The sequence below is a fragment of the Antedon bifida genome, chromosome 4, assembly GCF_963402885.1.
Source record: "Antedon bifida chromosome 4, ecAntBifi1.1, whole genome shotgun sequence".
Taxonomy (NCBI): domain Eukaryota; kingdom Metazoa; phylum Echinodermata; class Crinoidea; order Comatulida; family Antedonidae; genus Antedon; species Antedon bifida.
Window position 1 is genome coordinate 30,613,777 of NC_136229.1, and position 22,128 is coordinate 30,635,904.

Here is a 22,128-nt window from a genome sequence, read left to right on the forward strand (position 1 = left end):
TATATTGTCACCAAACTTTAATTATTTCTTCAATTATGCCGCACATTGTTTACTTGAGCCTTTAAAATCCTAATATTTGATTGGTCTGCTGTACCTGATAGGTATACTGTATTGCGAACTCTATTTACTAAAAACGTATAAACAAAAAGTTAAGTTTTATCAAAGAACAGCATGGCTTTAATTTAATAATTTCAAATCTGTTCTGGTTTCTTCTTCTTCTTTCAACTTTAATATCATTCACAAATATTTTTAGTTTAAAAAACATTTAAAGGCACTATATTTCAAACAATGTTATGATACCGATTGATGTGAAGCGCCGCTGATTATAATTAAATGTTGTATAAATGTGTGCTATACAAGTAATAATAATAATAATTTTTTTTAAAGTACATTTTCATAATTTATGTTCTTGTTCTTCAATACAGTATTAGTATTTTAATATACTTCTGTTGTCTGTGTGTTTAGTTGTGATTTTTATAAGTATTGGCCCCTCTCTACTTGTTGTAACAAGCCATGTTGGGCTTCATGAGGGTTCAATTTTGTCTACGGTTCTTTTTATCTGACAGTACTTTGTTGTGCATTCAATTGACAAATAAAGAATGTATGTATCAATATCAAATTTAAAAACTTCTGTTGTCAGATAACATTTGCCAGGATGAATCTGAAAATAATTGAGAATATTGTAGTCAAAGTGTACTCATTTGTTTTAATGAAAATACTCTAACAAGAATTATTTACGTCATTATGTCAAAGGTTGAAATTAAAAATCATACAGAGCCTTTGAGCACTTCTCCTTACAAAATACTAACTGCTAAAACTAACACACATTGACATTAATTTTGATTGACAATGATTAACAATGTTTCCCCACTCAACTCGTTAAGGAGAGAATTACTCTGCATTATGACCTAGAATAGTTTCAGCTCAATTTGATGTTGAGCAATATTCTATGGTTCCATTCAACAGCCAGCACATTGACAAAATATTTATTTATTTGTGGCATTTCAAGGTATATCCAACAGGCAATTACTTTACAAATTAAAACTTGCTATAAATTGAAAGATTGTTTGTTCCATTCAACTCACCTCTTTCTCATTGAATGACACATTCAATCTTTTAACTTTAAATGCAAATATCTCCATTTAACTCATAAACATTCATGCTTTTTATACATTGAGTAATAAACTAGAAACACATTTTCTATGTTACATAACAATAACCTAATGGATAAAATGTCTGATAGTGTCAATCAAGTTGATAAAGATCTCAGTTTTATAATAGCTTTTTCAAAAAAAAAAATGTTGTCATCTATAAGTGGCAACTTTCGTTGCTGTTGGTTTTAATGAAATAAAATAAAATAAATATATAACTTAGAAGCTAAATGAAATTCTTCATAGCAACTTAATAATATTTGATTGGAATAACAGTCTTTGTGCCAGTGGTTTAGCAGCACTGCATCCTGAATGCTGTTTTGTCAAAGTCTTCAAAAGTCTCTGATTTCTCTACTCTACTATCTATCTATCTGTATTCTATTAGCAGTTAGGAACAACTTCAAGGAGTTCTGATACAAAAACAGTCTCATCACAAGTGCGGTTAAGTACAACTTCTGTTTCTGCCTCTGCATCAATGTTATCATCAACTTTTAATACACATGCATCAGTATGTTCAGTGTGAATACGCTTCTGATGACTTCTAACCTTCCCGGCATCTGGGAATCGTCTTTTGCATATGCTACATTGATATGGCTTTTCTCCTGTGTGAACACGAACATGTCTCTTTAATGTTCTCATTAAGCCAAACATTTTTCCACAAGTCTCACATTGATACGACTTCTCTTTGGAGTGAACTAGAAAATGTTCTTTCAGGTGACCTATTGTGTCAAATCTTTTTGGACACAAATTACACTGGTGAGGTAATCCTTCTTCATGAATTTTCTCATGGTGCACCAATGTACACTTTTCAACAAACTTTCTCCCACAAATCTTGCATACATATGGCCTTCCATACTTATGCAAACGCTGATGCCACTTCATTCGTCTTCTGTTTTCAAATACTTTTGAGCACTCTACACATTCAAATATTTCTGGGGTTTTGGACGTCTTTGCAGGCGGTAAATGTTTCTCTTCATGTTCTAATAGTTGCTTTTTATACAGAAAATGTTTGTTACAGATTTTACATGAATAGACAGATACATAGCATAGATCCTCTCCTTCTTTTAATGTCACGTGCGATTTCAACTGTGAAGGAACATTCATTTTCATGCAATTGTGAATATGAATATTAAAGTCTTTTCTTTCAATAAAGCTTTCACCACACTTATCACAAGTGAATGTTTTTACCCCAACGTGATTTAGTTTAACATGTTTGTTGAGAAAATAAAAAGAAGGAAATGTCTCTTTACATTCTTGACACTTAATCTTCTTGCCACCATGACACTGACAGGTGGCATTATGTTGATTCAATTTGTATCTATTTTGAAAGACACTTTTGCAGTACCTACATATACAGACTTTGTCATTATTTTCAGAAACTGTATGTCCTTCTGAAGATACAGTATCTTTAATTTCAACAATCGCATCCTTCTCTGCATAGCTATTTCTTACATCTTTGTCATTTATAACCGCAATTAAATCATCACTAAAATTATTAGCATCTTCAATCAATATCTCGCCAATTGTTTGCAGTTTGGGGCTTTCAAGCTTGTTATTCTGCAAAATGTTTCCACTTTCGAGAACAATTTCAGAGTTTGTTGACACTGCAAGTACTTTTTCAAGGTCAACAATTTTGTCTGCAACTCTTTCTGTTGTTTCAAACCCTTTGTGAACACACTTGAAAGTTTGGTCAAGGGATTTCATAAGGTTACTCTGCAGTTCTTCACAATTAGTATCCACATTTTTTCTAACATTAATTCTAGTTACTTGTGTACAAGTATTTTCATAATCAGGTTTACAAATATTTTCAGAAAAGTTCTGAAGCAGTTTCGCTAACGATAACATAACCTCCGACTGTTGACATTGATTCTGAGAAGAATTCTCCTCTGTTGAAACACAACCATCATTAAGAGTTCCTTGGTTGTCAGTTGGAGACATTTTTTTACTGCATTTATTGGCTTTGATTTCAATTGTTTGAGGTATTGAAATACTCTCTGAATCTGAAACAACAACTTCAAACTGAATCACTGATGAATCGTCACCAGAACTAAAATTAGTTACAAGAGTACTAGCAATTCTATGATCATCTGAAGGACAATTGGTGTCATTATCATTGAGGTTGCCTAACCTTACTTTTTTGGTATCAGTACAACGTTTTTTATGATTTTTGTAAGGCCTACTGTTAGAAAACCTCAAATTACAAAGAGGACAGCTATATGGCTTTTCACCGGTGTGACTACGCACATGGACTTTTAAACTTTGTTTGTATGGAAATATTTTTCCGCAATATTCACACTGAAAGGATATATCTTTCAAATGAACACGCATGTGCTCTTGAAGATGGAATTTTGTAGTATATCGTTTTGGACAAATATCACATTTAAATGGTTTTCCTTCAGTATGAGTGATCTCATGCTTGGCAAGTTGGCTTTTTATTAGAAATGTGCAGTTGCAGACTTTACATGTTGGTAATGGTTTGCCAGTATGAACTTGCTGGTGACATTTCAGACTTTTCCTACTCGAATAGCGCTTCAAACATATTTCACACTGAAACACCTTTTCTTTTCCATGGATTCTTTCATGAACAAGTAACTCGCATTTCTTCACAAAACGTTCCTCACAAAAATCACATTTGTGAGGTTTTCCATTCATATGATTGTTACGTACATGTTTTTTAAGATGAGAATTTTCAGAAAACTTCATATCACATAAATTACAGTCATACGTTTTGCAAGTTGTCTTTTTATGATTCTTTAATTCCGTACGCAATTTAAAACTCTTTTCACATTTGTAACAGTAATATGAATTTATATCACCATGCTTTGACTTGATGTGTGCAGATCTGTCACGTTTATAAGTGAATGTTTCATTACATATGTAACATGGAAAAGGTTTTGATCCTTGTTTGTGTATACTCTGCTGATGTAGATAAAGGTAATATTTTGATGAGAATTTGACATCACATTTTGTACATGGTATGTTCCTGATCTTGGCATGTGTTTGTTTGTGCATCATTAGAGAAAGTTTGTCATTAAATTTGTCCTTACACTCATCACAGTTTAACAACCTGTCTTCAGCATAACACTGATTTTCCTGATGGTTCTTAAGTGTCTCTTTAGTTTCAAATGTCTTTGGACAATTCTTGCAGTGCCACACATAGTGTAGTTTTTCATCAACTACCTGGAGTCTTTCATTCTTTTGCAATATTTCTGGATTCATTTTCCCTCTTCTTTTCTGAATAAACTCGCTCTTCTTGAAATATCGTCTTGTTACTTCATTCCTAACAAAAAAAAAGGAAATTATTTTATGCTGTGTTTCACATTTTCTCTAGAAGAAACAAGGTCTTATGGCCTAAGTGTCAAAAACTTTTAATTAACCTCTTCTGTGTCAGACACGAAGCCATGGTGAAGCTGACCTCACAGAAAGAATGTATTGATATTTATTGTTTAATACAACGTACATTGATTTATCTAAGGTCCCTTATTTTGCTCATTAGAGTAATGTATAATCGAAACAACAAATGATGGCTTCCCTCAGATTATTTGGTGTCAGTTTAAACTTTTACACTATGTTATAATAAATAAATCTAATTTAAAACGTTAATCTTGATTTTTTAAGAAACTATAACTATATCACTATAACTTACAATGTACTGTAGGGGTTGAGAAAATTACAGATTTCACACTCCCAAAAAAACCTGTTGCAATCATTCTCAACTAGAAAAACTATAAAATGAGGCAATTTATGAAAACTAACATTGAAATTGCTGTAAATTTGCCTTTTTTTGGTTGGAAAACATCAATTTTTGGTAAAATTACAGATTTCACAAAACTCTTCACATTGATTAAATTTCACATAATAAAGTTCACATTCATATGGTGTGTCTCTCTTCTCTATAGGCCTAATGTGTTTTCAAATTCCGACTTTGTTTAAACATATTTACACCGTGTTCACATTCATATGGTGTCCCTCTTTTGTGCATTCACAACCTCAATCCTGTGTGTATTCTCAAATGCTTTTTCAAATCTCCCTTATGGTTCAATTTCTTCCCACAATGTTCACATTCAAATGGTGTCTCTCTTGTATGTATTCTCAAATGTCTTTTTAAACTTCCACTTTCTTTAAATTTCTTCCCACAATGTTCACATCCATATGGTGTCTCTCTTGTATGTATTCTCAAATGTATTTTTAAACTTCCACTTTGTTTAAATTTCTTCCCACAATGTTCACATTCAAATGGTGTCTCTCCTGCATGTATTCTCAAATGTCTTTTTAAACTTCCACTTTGTTTAAATGTCTTTCCACAATGTTCACATTCAAATGGTGTCTCTCTTGTATGTATTCTCAAATGTCTTTCTAAACTTCCATTTTGTTTAAATTTCTTCCCACAATGTTCACATTCAAATGGTGTCTCTCCTGTGTGTATTCTCAAATGCTTTTTGAAATCCCCCTTGTGGTTAAATTTCTTTCCACAATGTTCACATTCAAATGGTGTCTCTCTTATGTGTATTCTCAAATGTATTTTTAAATTTTCACTTTCTTTAAATTTCTTCTCACAATGTTCACATGCATATGGTGTATCTACTGTGTGTATTCTCAAATGCATTTTCAAATTTCCACTTTGTTTAAATTTCTTCCCACAATGTTCACATTCAAATGGTGTCTCTCCAGTGTGTATTCTCAAATGAATTTTCAAATTCCCACTTGTTTTAAATTTCTTCCCACAATGTTCACATTCAAATGGTGTCTCTCTTGTATGTATTCTCAAATGTGTTATTAAATTTCCTTTTTGTTTAAATTTCTTCCCACAATGTTCACATTCAAATGGTATCTCTCTTGTATGTATTCTCAAATGTGTTTTCAAATGTCCACTTTCTTTAAATTTCTTCCCACAATGTTTACATTCAAGTGGTGTCTCTCTTGTATGTATTCTCAAATGTGTTTTTAAATTTCCTTTTAATTTAAATTTCTTCCAACAATGTTCACATTCAAATGGTGTCTCTCCTGTGTGTATTCTCAAATGCTTTTTGAAATCCCCCTTGTGGTTAAATTTCTTCCCACAATGTTCACATTCAAATGATGTAACTCCTGTATGTATTCTCAAATGTGTTTTTAAATTTCCACTTTCTTTAAATTTCTTTTCACAATGTTCACATGCATATGGTGTATCTACTGTGTGTATTCTCAAATGCATTTTCAAATTTCCACTTTGTTTAAATTTCTTCCCACAATGTTTACAATCAAATGGTGTCTCTCTTGTATGTATTCTCAAATGTGTTTTTAAATTACCACGTTCTTTAAATTTCTTCCCACAATGTTTACATTCAAATGGTGTCTCTCTTGTATGTATTCTCAAATGTCTTTTTAAACTTCCACTTTGTTTAAATTTCTTCCCACATAGTTCACATTCAAATGGTGTCTCTCTTGTATGTATTCTCAAATGTGTTTCTAAATTTCCACTTTCTTTAAATGTCTTTCCACAATGTTCACATTCAAATGATGTCTCTCTTGTGTGTATTCTCAAATGTCTTTTTAAACTTCCACTTTCTTTAAATTTCTTCCCACAATGTTCACATTCAAATGGTGTCTCTCTTGTATGTATTCTCAAATGTCTTTTTAAACTTCCAGTTTCTTTAAATTTCTTCCCACAATGTTCACATTCAAATGGTGTCTCTCTTGTGTGTATTCTCAAATGTCTTTTTAAACTTCCACTTTGTCTAAATTTCTTCCCACAATGTTCACATTCAAATGGTTTCTCTCTTGTGTGTATTCTCAAATGTCTTTTTAAACTTCCACTTTGTTTAAATTTCTTCCCACAATGTTCACATTCAAATGGTGTCTCTCTTGTGTGTATTCTCAAATGTCTTTTTAAACTTCCATTTTGTCTAAATTTCTTCCCACAATGTTCACATTCAAATGGTGTCTCTCTTGTATGTATTCTCAAATGTGTTTTTAAATTACCACGTTCTTTAAATTTCTTCCCACAATGTTTACATTCAAATGGTGTCTCTCTTGTGTGTATTCTCAAATGTATTTTTAAACTTCCACTTTGTTTAAATTTCTTCCCACAATGTTCACATTCAAATGGTGTCTCTCTTGAGTGTATTCTCAAATGTCTTTTTAAACTTCCACTTTGTCTAAATTTCTTCCCACAATGTTCACATTCAAATGGTGTCTCTCCTGTGTGTATTCTCAAATGCATTTTCAAATTTCCACTTTCTTTAAATGTCTTTCCACAATGTTCACATTCAAATGGTGCCTCTCTTATATGTATTCTCAAATGTGTTTCTAAATTTCCACTTTCTTTAAATGTCTTCCCACATTGTTCACATTCAAATTGTGTCTCTCTTATATGTATTCTCAAATGTGTTTTCAAATTTCCACTTTCTTTAAATTTCTTCCCACAATGTTCACATTCAAATGGTGTCTCTCTTGTATGATGTATTCTCAAATGTGTTTCTAAATTTCCACTTCCTTTAAATTTCTTCCCACAATGTTCACATTCAAATGGTGTCTCTCTTGTATGTATTCTCAAATGTGTTTCTAAATTTCCACTTTCTTTAAATGTCTTTCCACAATGTTCACATTCAAATGGTGTCTCTCTTGTATGTGTTCTCAAATGTGTTTCTAAATTTCCACTTTGTTTAAATTTCTTTCCACATAGTTCACATTCAAATGGTGTCTCTCTTGTATGTATTCTCAAATGTGTTTCTAAATTTCCACTTTCTTTAAATGTCTTCCCACAATGTTCACATTCAAATGGTGTCTCTCTTGTATGTATTCTCAAATGTGTTTCTAAATTTCCACTTTCTTTAAATGTCTTCCCACAATGTTCACATTCAAAAGATTTCTCAGCTGTGTTCATTTTCAAATTCCTCCCACAATGTTGATTTTCATTTATTTTGTCTTGTTTATCTACTCTTACTAAAAAATGTGTTTTAAAATCATCTTCATTATACAATATTGTCTCTTGTTGGTAATGTTCACATTTTAATGCTATCTGTGTATGTATTCCTAAATGTACCTTCAGATCACTGAATTCAAATTTATCTCCACAGTGTTCACATTTGTACTTCATGTTTTTTCGTTTAATCCTACGATCTTGTGCACAGTTTTTTTTTAAACTGTATTATTACAGTATATTTACAATATCTATTTTGTGTAAATAAAAAGCACAAAGTCAAATAACTATCCACCAACACACCAATGAGATAACGTACAGTATGCCTTCTTTCAAAACTCTCTTCACATTTCCATCACCAAGCTTTGACTTGATATGTGCAGATCTGTTAAGTCTATAGGTGAAGTGTTTGCCATATAGGCCTAGGCCTACAGAAAATAAAAAATAAGATCTTACTGTTTTGGATCGATAATGATATAATAATAGGGTTGATTGATTGAAATATATATTTATATTGGGTAACCTCTTCAGTCAAAGACTGGTCTCACAGAGGGCCCAGTTGGTGATCAGTGGCTGTGATGTACTAATACACTGGGGTAACCCCCTACTCGTCTCGAAAGATGTACTAGGTTCTTTAAAGTGCACACGAGCTAGATGTGTACACTGGACCTACGGTTTATAGTCCTTATCCGAGAAGACTCGTTCTACCACCAGAACCATGGAGTGAGTGAGCCTCGAACCCGTGCCGATGTTATGGCTACGTAATTACGGTTCCACTGTCTTAACCGCTCGGCCACTCACCCGACCCGGTGTGTGGTGTAATTATGTTTTATGAAAGAGGGTGTCTATTACTGTACTTGTTTGATGATATTGGGTCATTAAAAAGCTTACAGCTTTATGACTCATCACATGATACATTTTCTTTGCTGCTGGCTGAGAGAGAGAATTGTGTATGTAAAAATTAAATAAAAAATTAATAAATTATAAAAGTGTAAAAACAAATATAGTTTGCAAGGAATGTTAGTCCATTGAACATAGTTTTAAAGATATTCAACATTGCAGACTTGTATTCTTCTAAAGAATCTATATAACACTAAGTACATGCAAAAGAGTATTATTACCTATCATCCAGCTAAGATTGAATGGAAAGACAATACAATTGTAAAAACAAAGGAAAAGAACAACATCTGACCTCCTTCTGTGGGATATGTTTGTCTGTGTTATAATAGTGCCATTCAAGAGCTAAGAAGCATAGGCCTAGATGACATCATAAATAATTGGAGTGCTGTGAGTTGGAATATAAGGTAGCGATTACAGACGTCAGCATTAATAGTTGGAGGTGCTGTGGGTTGTGAAACACGGAATATAGGCAGAAATCACCTAAGTAAATGAGTGGTTGATACCGAAGTAAATGAGTGGTTGATTATGAAGACGATGAAGTGGAACTATGGTGAACGGTTGTGCTATAAATGTACCATCGATTTAATGTGGAAATTGAGATAATTTATATATAATACTGTATACAAATCCCAGATTGGGTGCACCTACTGTAGTATGAAATTAAAGATTCTGGATATATTTAATACATTTTTGTAACTATATGTTTTATTTTTGTCTTGAGTTCACAACACAACAAACCCACTGGCAACGTTGCTGTGAAATCGATTAAAATACTTTAATCGAGAAACTCAATAGTTCTTTTCAGACCTAAATATATGTGGTCTGTACCGCAAATATCAGAATAAATATAATATAACTTGGAACTTTTAATCAATTCTACTTTAACTCTGCTGTTTGCAGGGTGTTTGCATGCTTCTAAACATAATGCACTAAACAAAAGATAAGATAGAACAAAAGCAGCAGTATTCTAACAAATTAGCACACTAAATTAATGAATGGGATACCTCTATTCCGATGCCATCTTTTTATAATATCAATACTAAAATAGTAGTCTGGAAAGGTCAAGCTGGCCTACTTACTAAACACCACCAGATACTACCAGAGCAACAAATCTTCTACCAACCATTAGAGCAGCCAACTGCTTGGAATTGCTTCTTAATGTACACAGTAAACTCTCCCATTCCCAATACCGGAATCTCTTAAAACAAGAAACTCTCCCAAAAAGGTCCCAAATGTTACTGTACCTATAACGAAAACACATTCCGAATACCATAATTTCAAGAAAACCAGACATATCAGGCCAGCCCAACGAGAGTTGAATTTCTAAGCTTATACTGCCATTCGAATCACTACTGTTATTACTATACTCTACTGAATGATTCATTCGATTCAGGAATACAACGCCACGGCAAGATCCCCTGCTTGATTGATGGCTGATCCAGACAGCCTGTTTATTGGGAATTTAATATTAATAGCCCTGGTCTCTGCCAAGGTACAGGCAGGCCTCCTCCTTATACATTAGTCAGCAAGGCAGACTTCACGGACACCCTCACAGCCACAGGTCCACATGGTCACACCATTTTACCAAGCCAAGCATCGGGTGTGCAGTTCTGGCCAGCGGCTGGCTGAGTGGCGATCGGATCATCCTGAATCGTCACGATTCTTAGCCTAGAAAGTACAGTATAGCCGCCTATAGGATAGATTTAGAAATCAAAATAAATCTTACCTTTGTTTCAAAGTGAAACCCCTAAAAATCTGCAGAAAAAGAAGTTATGATTGAGTTCCGAACGATCGTGTACAGCAAAAAGTAGGGCGCCATTTACTCAATTAAAGTGCGCCTCGCACGTCGAGTAGAGAAACGTAAAGTTATCTAGGAAATATGAATAGGCTAGGCTATAACATGCAGTAAATGAACATGAATAGGCCTAATATTTAATCGAATTAAATAGAAAGTGAAAATTAATCATAATGTTTGTTTTGATTTGGAATAATAATTTTAATTTTACCTGGAATTGCTTAGGTACCGGACTATCTACTATATTATTATTTTATTTCTTTATTTTGATATACGAACATGGATCAACATCAGTAAATGGAAGGTTAAACATTATATTATTGGCAACGGTACGTAAAATAGATTTATTCCCTCTGCAATAATGGCAGGTTCGTTATAGTGGTGTGGTATATAGACTCATCAATAAAATGATTTAGGCCTATACCGTCTTCTTTAACAACATAACTGTCGGTGAAGCAAGGCCTAACCGTCAATATATTGTAACCGTTTACTTTCTCGATTACCTAACGGGTCCTCTAAACGTTACAGTCTTTTTCATTTCGTGCTTTTAGTGCACAGAGAATAATTAGGAGTTGCGTTTGGTTTTCTCCAGTTAACTTGGTATCCTTCATTTTTTCCCGTTTTGATTTTTAACAAAATCCGCCGCCGTATACTTTGCTAAAACGCCTTTTTGTTATACTGACAACGTTTGTCCTGTCCTTGAATCTGTTAACCTTTAGATACATGGTCTTAATTTTCATCTTGAATTTTGAACATAGAACACCAATCTTTAAATTCAAACTCAGATCACTTTTGTAACCGATGACATAGACTAACACACATGCTAACGGTGGAGAAGCTGAAACCTTCCGTGATAAAAGTCAGGAGTTATTTCCATTTTTTTCATTCTTATCTATCTGACTGAATTAACGTCTGTCCATCAATACTCTAAATTTCATTGGAGGATGGTACTCATTGTTGGTATAAAAGTGGAAGCTTTGTTGGAACGCTGGTTTTCTGTCAATGTATGCATCCAACGTACGTATACATAGCAATGATACCGAAGTTAAAAAAACAAAAATAATAACCTTTATGTGGAATTTCCTTCTAGGGCTGTTAAAAAGCGGGCGGACACACCACTAAGAAATAGGCCTACTATGCTAAATTAAAAAAAATCATCGAAATTTCAACTCATGACAATAATTAAAGAATAGCGAAGGACGGACATGGTGAAAGATGCATGTACTGTAGGCCTATGATTTGTCCAACATAAAACAAGGAAAAAAAAGTCAAAGATTTCAGTAGATTTCCCAACTTACAAAAATGTTCCCCCACACCCTCCCAAAAAAGGAGTAAAAAAATATCTCAAGAACAACTTGTTATAATTATAAAGTTGGTTGATTTTTGTTACGTTATTTATAAATAAATAATTTGTTTTCTGTCAATGTATGCATCCAACGTACGTATACGTATAGCAATGATACCGAAGTTCAAAAAAAAAAAAAATAAATAAAACTTTTAGGCCTATATGTGAAAGCATATTTTTTCGATTTTTATTGATCTTAATTTTTCGGGGACAATACATCTTGTAAAGATGAATTGTCTCCCAAAAACATGACAAATGAAGATTAATAAAATCAGATTTTAATAGGCCATTTTGTACTTTTAATAAAGTAATCACTTCCTCAGAAAAAAAAACATGTTCAGGTAAAATTTTCGATCAATTTTTTTAAAGAACATCAAAATGGCATATTCAACAAAAAAAAACATTTTTTCAGTGGGAAAATATATATTTAAATAAAAAGGAAAACATAGCCCTTTCAATTATCATGCCATAATCTTCTAGGCCCAGGCCTACTAATGATATGGAGCAATCAACAGTGTATACTACACGGTGATCGACCTCGCTGCCATATTGGCGTGGTTTCGAGTCGCCTTGAGCATTCTTTATGACCTGAGTACGTACAGCAGTGTTTGTGGTCGATGCATGGTGGTAGAAATACTGGGTATGTATAAGTTTCCGAATTTAACTTATATTTGGAGGTAATATTCACAAAATAGATGCTTTGAGCATAACGTTAATGTTTATTCTTATATACTATATCTCGCAATGGTTAGATTAGTCGCAATAAGGTACATTTTTAACGGGTTTTCTAATGTTGGTCGGCGATTCTAGGTTCTGATCAAGGCTAGCCTAGGCCTAGTGACGCGAGGTAAGTAGGTCTGAACCGGAAAAACAACATGTTGTTTGTATGCCGAGTCTAGGCCTACATGGTAAGCTTTTTTCCAAAAGCAGACTGTATTGATAGAATTTTACTTATTATTTGAATCGATGATTAGATTAGAAATACAGTAGGCCTCTACTTGAAGGAATAGATAATTATTGCTTAGTGTAAAAAACGTGTAAAGTCAATCAATTGCTGCTGCTGCAGGTCACACCATGCAATGCATGCATCATCACACACATCATAATTGGCGTTTCGTATGAATGCTACCGGCGGTGGTAGGCCCTGCTTGCGACTTTAGGTGTAGAAGGATTATAACATGACAGTAAAGAAAGTTTCACATTAATTGATAAATGTTTTGTAAACATAACACAAATTGTATGCAGTGAATACTATGCAACATAGCCCCACCCCAACCCACTAAACTCTATATAAATTATTATATTATTATTAATTATTGCTGTTTTTTTTAGGGTGTAATAATAATAATAATATGGTAACATGTATAATCAATTCTCCCTAAATATGAAAAATACAATTATACAAAAATAAAATTAAAAGAAGTCAATAAAATAACAATTCAAAATGTTCAATATAGTCAATATAGGCCCTTGTTTATTCCAGGGAGATGTTTCCCTGTTTCCCAAACAATGTTCGAGGTATGGGGGAGTTTATTCAAAGCAGGAGCATTTACTCAATAAATTACGGTAAAATAAGCAAAGTGACTCGAGTCATTGACCTTTGTCCTTGGTGTTGATTTGAAAAGTATAAGATTAAATAAGAGTGAAAACATTTTAAAGGGTTGCAAGTAAACAGTCCCCTTTCCCCTATAAAGTGTGTACTCTACACACACTTTTTACATCTTTTGACGTTCCAAAAACATCCTAATTTCACCGGGAGCCTCCCAGAATTGCATCCAATCTCCCAAATATAAAAAATATTTTTTAAACTATGTTTCTGTCCGAAGTTTAAGTCACCAATGTACACCATGATTATATAATTCATAGTAAAAAAAAAACACAACACAAACTTAATTAATTAAATGTTTTAATTTATTTTTAAAATGTAATTTTGATTTAAAGACACTTTCCTGACCGGTACATTGTGTATTGTTTTCTCTTTTGATTATAATTAACCATACAGTACAGTAACATCATTTAAGAAAAGAAATGACCTGGTTTAATGTACAGTTATTATAATTAAAGTACATGCATTTAAATATTTTAATAAATACTGTAACATAAAAAAATGCAGGGAAATTGCCTTCAATTTCTTTTTCTCTGAAATACTTAGTTTATAATTGGTAAATAAATAAACAAATATGTTTTTTTTATATAGTGTCAAAGATATGTAACAAACATGGATAGTTTTCCTGCTGAGAGTACAGACAACTCTATACTTCTGACAACAGGAGATTCCCTGCCAATCCAAGATGATCTTGATAACCAGTCAACAGGCAGTTCAGAGGCAGAGGTGGTGGATCCAGAAAGTTGTGTTCTCTTTCTTGAATGTGAAGATCATCCCAGCCTTGATCCTGATGGTCAGGGACTTTCAGTCTCCTTTTCTGATGATGAAGCTGTTTACCTTCCTTTAGATTCTGCAGAAGATGGACAATCAGAGAGTCAAGTCGAGGAAGTGGATGATATCGGTGGAGATTTGAGTGGCACAGCATCAAGATTTGGTAAAGAGAAACCTTTTCAGTGTGATATATGTTTGAAAACTTTTCAACACAAAGCAACTATGAAAAGACACAAATTGATACACACAGGAGAAAAAATGTTTTCATGCAACCATTGTAGCAAAAGTTTTCATCGTAAATGCACTCTAAAGCAACACCTCACTACTCATAAAGACCAGGAAATGTTAAAATGTGAAGAATGTGCAAAGACGTTTGTATTGCAAGAAGATTTAGATGAACATAAATATGTGCATTCTGGAGAGTTGAGGTTTCATTGTGAAGTCTGCTCAAAGGGATTTGTCATTAAAAGCATGCTGAACAAACATATGAAAGTTCATTCAACTGAAAAGCCCTATTCTTGTTTTGAATGCGGTAAGCTCTTCAAAGATCGCCCGTCTTGCAAAATCCATGAAAGAGTTCACACCGGTGAGAAACCTTATGAATGTGGTGAATGTGGGAACAAGTTCGCACGGCGAGGTGTTCTACGTCGACATGAGCAAAGTCATCGCGGAGATCGTCCGTTTCCATGTTTGCATTGTGATCGTACGTTTACTAGACGATTTCATCTCACAAATCATATGAAGAATCATACAGGGGATAAAAAGTGTCCGTGTGAAGATTGTGGAAAGTTTTTTATAACACCATCAGCTTTGCGTAAACACAGGTTGATACACACAAGACCTTTTCAGTGTAATCTTTGCGGAAAACGGTTCAGTCAAACGTACTACCTTGCATCGCATAGAAAATCTCATGAAAACCCAATTCCAAAACCGCCAGTTTTGAAATATGAGTGCCAAATGTGCGAGAAACGTTTTCAGCGAAAGTTGTTACTTGAAGATCATGAACGTATTGCTCACAATAAAAAACGATATCAATGTCCAGACTGCCCGTTAAAATTCTCGCATCGCGGAAGTTTAACGAAACACAGACGTAAGCACACGGGAGAAAAGCGACATGTTTGCGAGTTATGTGGACGTCGTTTCACTTGGAAGAATGACTTGATTGTTCATTGGCGTTCACATACCGGTGAAAAACCTTTTCAATGTGATATTTGTTCAAAATGTTTTGTTGACAAAAGTGGCTTTAGAAAGCATCAGCGATTACATACAGGAGAAAAGCCATATAAATGCGACGTGTGCCCATCAAAATTTGGCCGTAAGGACGAACTAATCTTACATACACGATCTCACACCGGAGAACGACCATTTGAGTGTAAAATTTGTGAAAAAAGATTTAAATGCAACAGTAACTTGAAGCGACATGAACACACACACAAAAAAGATAAACCTTTTAAATGTAATACTTGTACAAAGAGTTTTGATACGGATGAAGATCTAAATTACCATGAGCTTGTTCATACACAAGAGAGGCCGTACCACTGCAGACAATGTCCAAAGACATTTAGGTGTAGTAGTAATCTACGCAGACATGTAAAAACTCATGTGAAAAAAGAGAAAAAACTTGAGGCACTTGCAGCAAAATCAGCAGCTGTTGCAGCTTCATCTATGGAAGTTGACTACAATCATAAAGAATCGCTAGATAGGAGTGAAAGTCCATTACCAGGTACCATCAGTCCACTACGAGCTACCACTCCTGAACTCTACCCTGAATCGCCGATGTCTACATCTTCTCTTGAATCAGCCCCTACACCTGATTCTCTGTACTCTTCTGCAGAGTCTGCTCCTACTCCAGACTCGATATACTCTCGTCCATCATCACCAGAACAGTCTAATAGCTTCTCAGAAAAACAACCATTATCTTCGGAAGAGTTGACAAATAACTCTTGTTTCCTGCCAGAAGACTTGTCAGTCAAAACACGACACGGTGCTAACTTTAAGCATTCAGAGAGTTCATCCAGTTTAAATGAACAGAATTTATCTAACAAACTCCATTCAATATTGTCTACTCCATCCAGAATATTGTCAGAAGACTCAAATAACACTTCATATAGTGAAAACATTCCACCGACACCAACACGTCTTTTTGAAGTCAAGTCTGAAGGCTGTACAGACAATTCTAAATCGCCAAACCTTAAGCCAACGTCACCACCATATAATTCTAAGTTCATTCCATTAAAGAAATCATTAATAATCAAAACAGATATAAAATCTGGAAACGCTCAAGAGAATATGGATTCAGCTGTTAAAGTATCTTCCCCTTCAGATAGTAAACCGCCATTGTCCCCTGAAGATTCCTCAGGTTCAGTAAAAGAGGTTGTAGAAGAAACATCATTCTGTGCTGAGCAGACAACTGCTATAGATTATAGCAAGCTTACCTATGTTTGATATTTGACAATATAAAACAAACTCAGAAAAAAGTGACGCAAGCCATAGTGTTGAATCATAATTTCCTATACTTTTTTCGGAGTTTGTTTTAATCATATCTTATTAGTGGACCCTCACATATTAATTGATTAATTGTTAGCACTCCAAAAGATTGGTTCCCACTATTGATCAAAATACTTGTGTTCCAGTTTTTTTTTGTCAGATATAAAATTCTCCTTAATACTGTATGAATTAAATTGGATAAATAGGCCTATAGGTATACATTTAATTTATGTGTTTATGTACAATATAGTACAGTTTTAACTAATTATTTTCCAAATGTAATTCCAAAAATATAAAAACTGCCTCCTTGTTTAGATAGCATTTTAGTATCATTATTTTAAACAAATAACTTCCACAATTGGGTGTTAAGATTAACAATGAAAGATACTGTATGCAATCATTAACTTAAAGTAAAAAACTACCCATTGTCCGAGAGCCATTGTTGGCTATTTTAACAATACAGGTCTACTGTTGGTACAAAAGCCCTAATTAAAAGTGTGAATTATATTTTTTTAAATCAAATTCTTGATGCAATTTTTAATATGTGACTGTGATCTGTGATATTTTTAAATTTAACATATATGGTGTGTTTTAACTTTGAATGTTGGATCATATACCATGCGCAATAGAATGTGGGCGGGTAGGCTTTCCCTCCAATATACAACAAGGTGCTTATAGTATTTGTAATGACTGTTTAGATTTTGTAATAATGTTTTAGATTGTTTGTGTTATTGTAAACCACCATGGTCTGACTTGGATATAAGCATTTCCTTGTGTAATCTCCATTTTAAGTATTTTTTATGCAAAAATATGCATGTGTTAAGCAAACCGCTAACCTTTGACTGACCACAAACTTGTAGCCAATGCCCAGTTTAGAGGAGTAGATGTTTATACTTGAGTCAGAAAGTGGTACATTTTACTTAGTCAGTGAACATTTCAGTTTCTGTACAGTAAATTGTAAAAACAGCTTCATACAGATTAGCATGTGATGCATAATTGGCCAATCAAATAGCAAGGATACACTCAGGTATCCTAGTTGTTATTCTCTCTAATTGTGTTGGTCAAAGTCTATTGATCAAAACGTTGAGACACTCAACATGTTTTTTTTAAACTATACATGGTGTAACTTTATATCAACATATTATTGACATTGATAATTAATATCTCTTTACCAGCTATATCTTATTGGTTCTTTTGGTCACAGTAAAGGCCAGTTTACATAGACAAGCGGTAAACGAAAACAAAATGTAATTTCTTATGACCGTATATGGAGCGGACTGGCAGTTGAACGGAAACATGCTCAGAATTGATATAGATTATTATGCGGGATACGTTCTTCGCTTACTGTTGCCGCTCGTCTGTGTAAATTGACCTTAAGAGTATCCTAATTGAAGGGAGACCTGTGTTGTGGTGATTACAGTAATTATGGCTAGATAATTGTATAACATTGGTTTTACACTTTACGGAAAATAGAAAAGTTGTTCATATATAATAATATATAAGCATTTTAATCCATTGTGGGGTGGTTTTCAGTATTTTCAGTAAACCACATTTGATTTTTGACTCTTTTTTTAAAAAAGTTCCAACCATTAATTGCTAGGATGAATAGAGATGTATTACATTTGTGATTAATAATTTTATGTGAATATAGAGGAGAAGGATGAACCAGGTTGGAATACCTGACCTATTATTAATATATTATATACAAGTTGATTTTAAAGCATAATATACAGTATAGTATGTATGTTTAAAGTGATTATTGTTATACTAATTCAAATCCTATGCGAGTGTGATAATGTCATTTTGATCATGTGATCATTAGTCAGTGTAGTGCCAATTTTAAAATTACATGTTGTCAACCATTTTTTCTTGACGAAAACAGGCACAGTATTTTTGGATTGTACAGTGTTAAGTAGATTCTTAAATTATGTGTGCAAATATATGTACATTTTTTTTTACATTTTTTACCCATTATCTGTAAAGTGTGCTGATAGATAATTTTAATACAATTTGTTATATATATTTAAAACCAAATTTACATTATTATTTTGAATAGTAACATTTGTAAAGTCTTCCTTATCATTTTAACATATAAAAAACGATTTTGAAATTTTAAATTTCTGATGTGGTGCTTATAGCCTATAACAATTATCGGAGCTGTTTTGTTTTGAGTGTCACAGATTTCCTCATTTCCCTCTTTGCAGTTTTCAATTCAACAGTATTCCAAATTCTACATTATTGCTACAGTAAAAACAATTAAATAAATTTGATTCTTTTAATTGTAATCTAATTATAATATTGACCACCATGACGTATAGTGTGTAACTAATAGGTACTTCGTTAGTATGGTATTTACTAACTGGACGACTATTTCAAAATGTAAATGTGGATAATGATCATGTCATTTATTTCATGGACAAATAAATTTTGTAGAAAATTTAAGTGCATCTTTTGTTTCATTTAATATAACTTGGGTATTTCACTAGCAGCATACCATACTAATTTACACTATAGTATTAGTAGTTAATATTCATTAATTAACATGTCACTGTAAATAGATTAATATATCACATTGCAAGATGTCTTCAGAATACATTGTATTTTTTCATCCTTTTCTGTATGAGATGATTTCCAATTAAAAAAATCAATTGAGGTGCAAGATTCTTTTGAGCGAATATTACAGTGAGTTGGATATTAGAAGCATTCATTATTATTGTTAAATAACTTTGGGACCAAAAAAGGTTCCCATTTAATTATTATTAAGGAGAATATAATATGTTCCTTTAAATTGGGCCCCCTAAATTGGTGGCGCTGTTCAAAAATATGTTCCAGACACACGTCACATCACAGGGATCATCCATGCAGCAGCAGGCAGGTGGTGCGTATTAGTGCAGCCTACCCTACCTTTAGGCCTAGCTAGACCTACTGATTTTTCACTTAAGGTTGGGTAAAGTAGAGGCCTAGCACACTACAGGTAATAGTAAGTTGCTATAGTAGTAGGTCGTGCGGCGCTAGTTCCGTTTCGCACCTGTTTTTATTTCGGTGTGAGTGATGTTGTGTGTTGTAAATGTATTATTGTTGTAGGCCCTAGGTCTAGGCTAGGCCTAACTAAAGTAAAGTCTAAAGTTGCCTCCTAATCTATCTAGGACTGGCCAAGGGCTATTAGTTGGCCCTAGAAATAGTAGACAAGATTGTGTGCTAAGGTAGGTAGGTAGGTTTGGTAGGTAGGTAGAGAGAGGCACTGCCTGGTGGGTGGATGAACAAACAGACTGAGGTCATCCGATCCTGAGAATGGCCTGGAAATTAGGCAAAAAAAAGAAGACTGTATCGACATGAAATTAAAGTCGTGCAGTTAAGTTGCAAGAAAGAGTGAAACTTTTCAGGGATGAAACTCCTGGTGGGGGAGAGAGCTTTCAGTGGATCCAGTTGGCTAGGTAGCTAGTAGTTTTGATGACCATGTGTCAAGAGGGTTAGGTGTGGTTCCCACTAGCAACGCCACGTAACGCAATATACGCAACATAAGCAAATGCCCTTCTAATAATTGTGTTTTCCTCCGCCTGCGTGAAATCAAACATGCAATGTTTTCAGCACTATTGCATCGTCGGTTCCCACTTGTGATTACGCAATACAGCACTTTGCGTCAATACGTCGCTGTGTTACGTTCTAGTGGGAACCACGCTTAATTGAGCAAATAGTATGGCCACCAAAAAGCTAAATAAATCGCTATTTATAATTTAATTTATTGCCTACAGTACAGGCAAATGACAAATAAAGATCATACTAATATTTTTATTTTACATTTTTTCAGACTATACTAACAAGCCATGAAAGATGAAATCAAATTAAATAATCTTAGTCTGCCTCCTAGTGATGAGCCATGGAAGCAGCGGCTTAGTCGAATTTTTGGTGAGGCGATTCCATTCTTAATACCAGCGACAACTGCATTTTTTTGTAAGTTGGTTTTTTTCTTGTTTTGGAAGCTGGGTGGGAGGGGGACTAAAGGAGGATGCATATAAATGAGCACAAAATCAAAAGAATGATTGCTTGTATGAAATTATTTGAATTTGTAATTTTTTGTTTTACAGTATGGCTTGCGAAAAGAAAAGAAAATTCAAACCGCCAAAGAGAGGAAGAGTTACAACGTGAGCTTACAGCTCTGAAACAACGCGAGAATGAGTTTGAAGCTAAAAATCCACAGATTTCATTTCAAAAAGCACTTCAGCAACAGGATTCGGAATATAGAAAAATCAACCAAGATTTAGATAAGATAGCCGAGGGACTTAAAGACAGGCAGGACATATTTTGCAGCATGTTCAAGAATAAAGTAGACCGGTTAAAGGTCGAGAAACATCTTTTAGATTTTGGATACTCAAGGCCGTATGACAAGGATTTGACATTGTACAAGGGATTGAAAGAGATCTTTGAAAAAGATACACATTGTGGGAACACTAGGGATGAGAATGGCTGTATGATGTGGACATTAGTTGATTTATGGCGAGCAAAGGCAAAGCTGCTTAAATTTGAAAAAGCATCTGCACAAATTCAAAATAAATAGTGAACAGTAGACTACATTTGCAAATCATGCTAATAGAAAAATAGTGAATTTTGAGAAATGTAGAGTAAACTTTCTAGCATGTGTGATGTGTGTGTAATTGTTTGTATTGTAAATTGAACGCAAATAATAAATAAACAATTTAAAAATGAAATACTGTAGTCTTGATAAGAAATTTCTGTATCACACGTTCTGTAGTCATTCTACCTATGTGCTGTCATTAAAGCTGTGTTTTAGTTTGAAATTCTATAGTCCTCCAGGAAAACCTGGAATGAGGGCTTTATGTGTGGGCCATTGATTTGTTGATATTATTTATGATTTACCAGGGATTTCTCATAATTTTAGGTCGATTGTATTTCTGTACACCCTTAATAATTGGACCCCATTCCTGTAATACGTGAGAAGTCTGCATACCAATAGGTGATATAGAATTCAAAATGTTCCCATTTAAGCCATTCAAAATCAATATTGACATCATGAACAGAAATTCATATCTTCAATTATCAATTTTGGACCCTATTGGAAATAAGTTGACTTATTGTTGACTTAATAGGTTATCCAGGTATTCTTTTTTTATTATGTACTTTATATATTTTACTATTTTAATTCAATATCGAATA

General features: G+C 33.7%; 3 protein-coding genes across 5 annotated transcripts; 2 read left to right on the forward strand and 1 right to left on the reverse strand.

Moving 5' to 3' along the window:
* Window positions 1–686: 686 nt before the first annotated feature.
* Window positions 687–8,333, reverse strand: LOC144839333 (uncharacterized). Its single transcript, XM_078694649.1, has 3 exons — window positions 5,138–8,333; window positions 4,908–4,997; window positions 687–4,431 (listed from the first exon to the last, which is right to left on the reverse strand). Exons 1-3 carry the CDS (start codon window positions 8,227–8,229, stop codon window positions 1,533–1,535), a joined length of 6,081 nt encoding a protein of 2,026 aa, XP_078550775.1. The 5' UTR covers window positions 8,230–8,333; the 3' UTR covers window positions 687–1,532.
* A 4,359-nt stretch (window positions 8,334–12,692) lies between these two features.
* Window positions 12,693–19,518, forward strand: LOC144841546 (uncharacterized). The gene is made up of 2 exons (XM_078697939.1): window positions 12,693–12,732; window positions 14,290–19,518. Exon 2 carries the CDS (start codon window positions 14,311–14,313, stop codon window positions 16,912–16,914), a length of 2,604 nt encoding a protein of 867 aa, XP_078554065.1. The 5' UTR covers window positions 12,693–12,732; window positions 14,290–14,310; the 3' UTR covers window positions 16,915–19,518.
* Window positions 19,519–19,767: 249 nt separating this feature from the next.
* On the forward strand, window positions 19,768–21,662 carry LOC144841571 (coiled-coil domain-containing protein 127-like). Of its 3 annotated transcripts, none has more exons than XM_078697986.1 (3): window positions 19,768–19,834; window positions 20,765–20,907; window positions 21,042–21,662. In XM_078697986.1, the coding sequence occupies exons 2-3, from the start codon at window positions 20,781–20,783 to the stop codon at window positions 21,509–21,511; spliced, it is 597 nt and encodes a 198-aa protein (XP_078554112.1). In that variant the 5' UTR covers window positions 19,768–19,834; window positions 20,765–20,780; the 3' UTR covers window positions 21,512–21,662. The 3 variants fall into 3 exon arrangements, with proteins under 3 accessions (XP_078554112.1, XP_078554109.1, XP_078554111.1); XM_078697983.1 differs by having other exon boundaries at window positions 19,781–19,930; XM_078697985.1 differs by having other exon boundaries at window positions 19,809–19,838.
* Window positions 21,663–22,128: the final 466 nt, after the last annotated feature.

What these genes read in the sequence shown, in the direction of transcription:
- LOC144839333 (XM_078694649.1), bottom strand. Translation starts at nt 8,229, where the DNA reads ATGAAGTACAAATGTGAACACTGTGGAGATAAATTTGAATTCAGTGAT. An exon ending in ATACACACAGGATTGAGGTT is followed by an intron (nt 4,998 to 5,137) that starts GTGAATGCACAA and finishes TATGTGAAATTT; the next exon opens with AATCAATGTGAAGAGTTTTG. An exon ending in AAATTTACAGCAATTTCAAT is followed by an intron (nt 4,432 to 4,907) that starts GTTAGTTTTCAT and finishes TTTTTTTGTTAG; the next exon opens with GAATGAAGTAACAAGACGAT.
- LOC144841546 (XM_078697939.1), top strand. Translation starts at nt 14,311, where the DNA reads ATGGATAGTTTTCCTGCTGAGAGTACAGACAACTCTATACTTCTGACA.
- LOC144841571 (XM_078697986.1), top strand. Translation starts at nt 20,781, where the DNA reads ATGAAAGATGAAATCAAATTAAATAATCTTAGTCTGCCTCCTAGTGAT. An exon ending in AGCGACAACTGCATTTTTTT is followed by an intron (nt 20,908 to 21,041) that starts GTAAGTTGGTTT and finishes TTTGTTTTACAG; the next exon opens with TATGGCTTGCGAAAAGAAAA.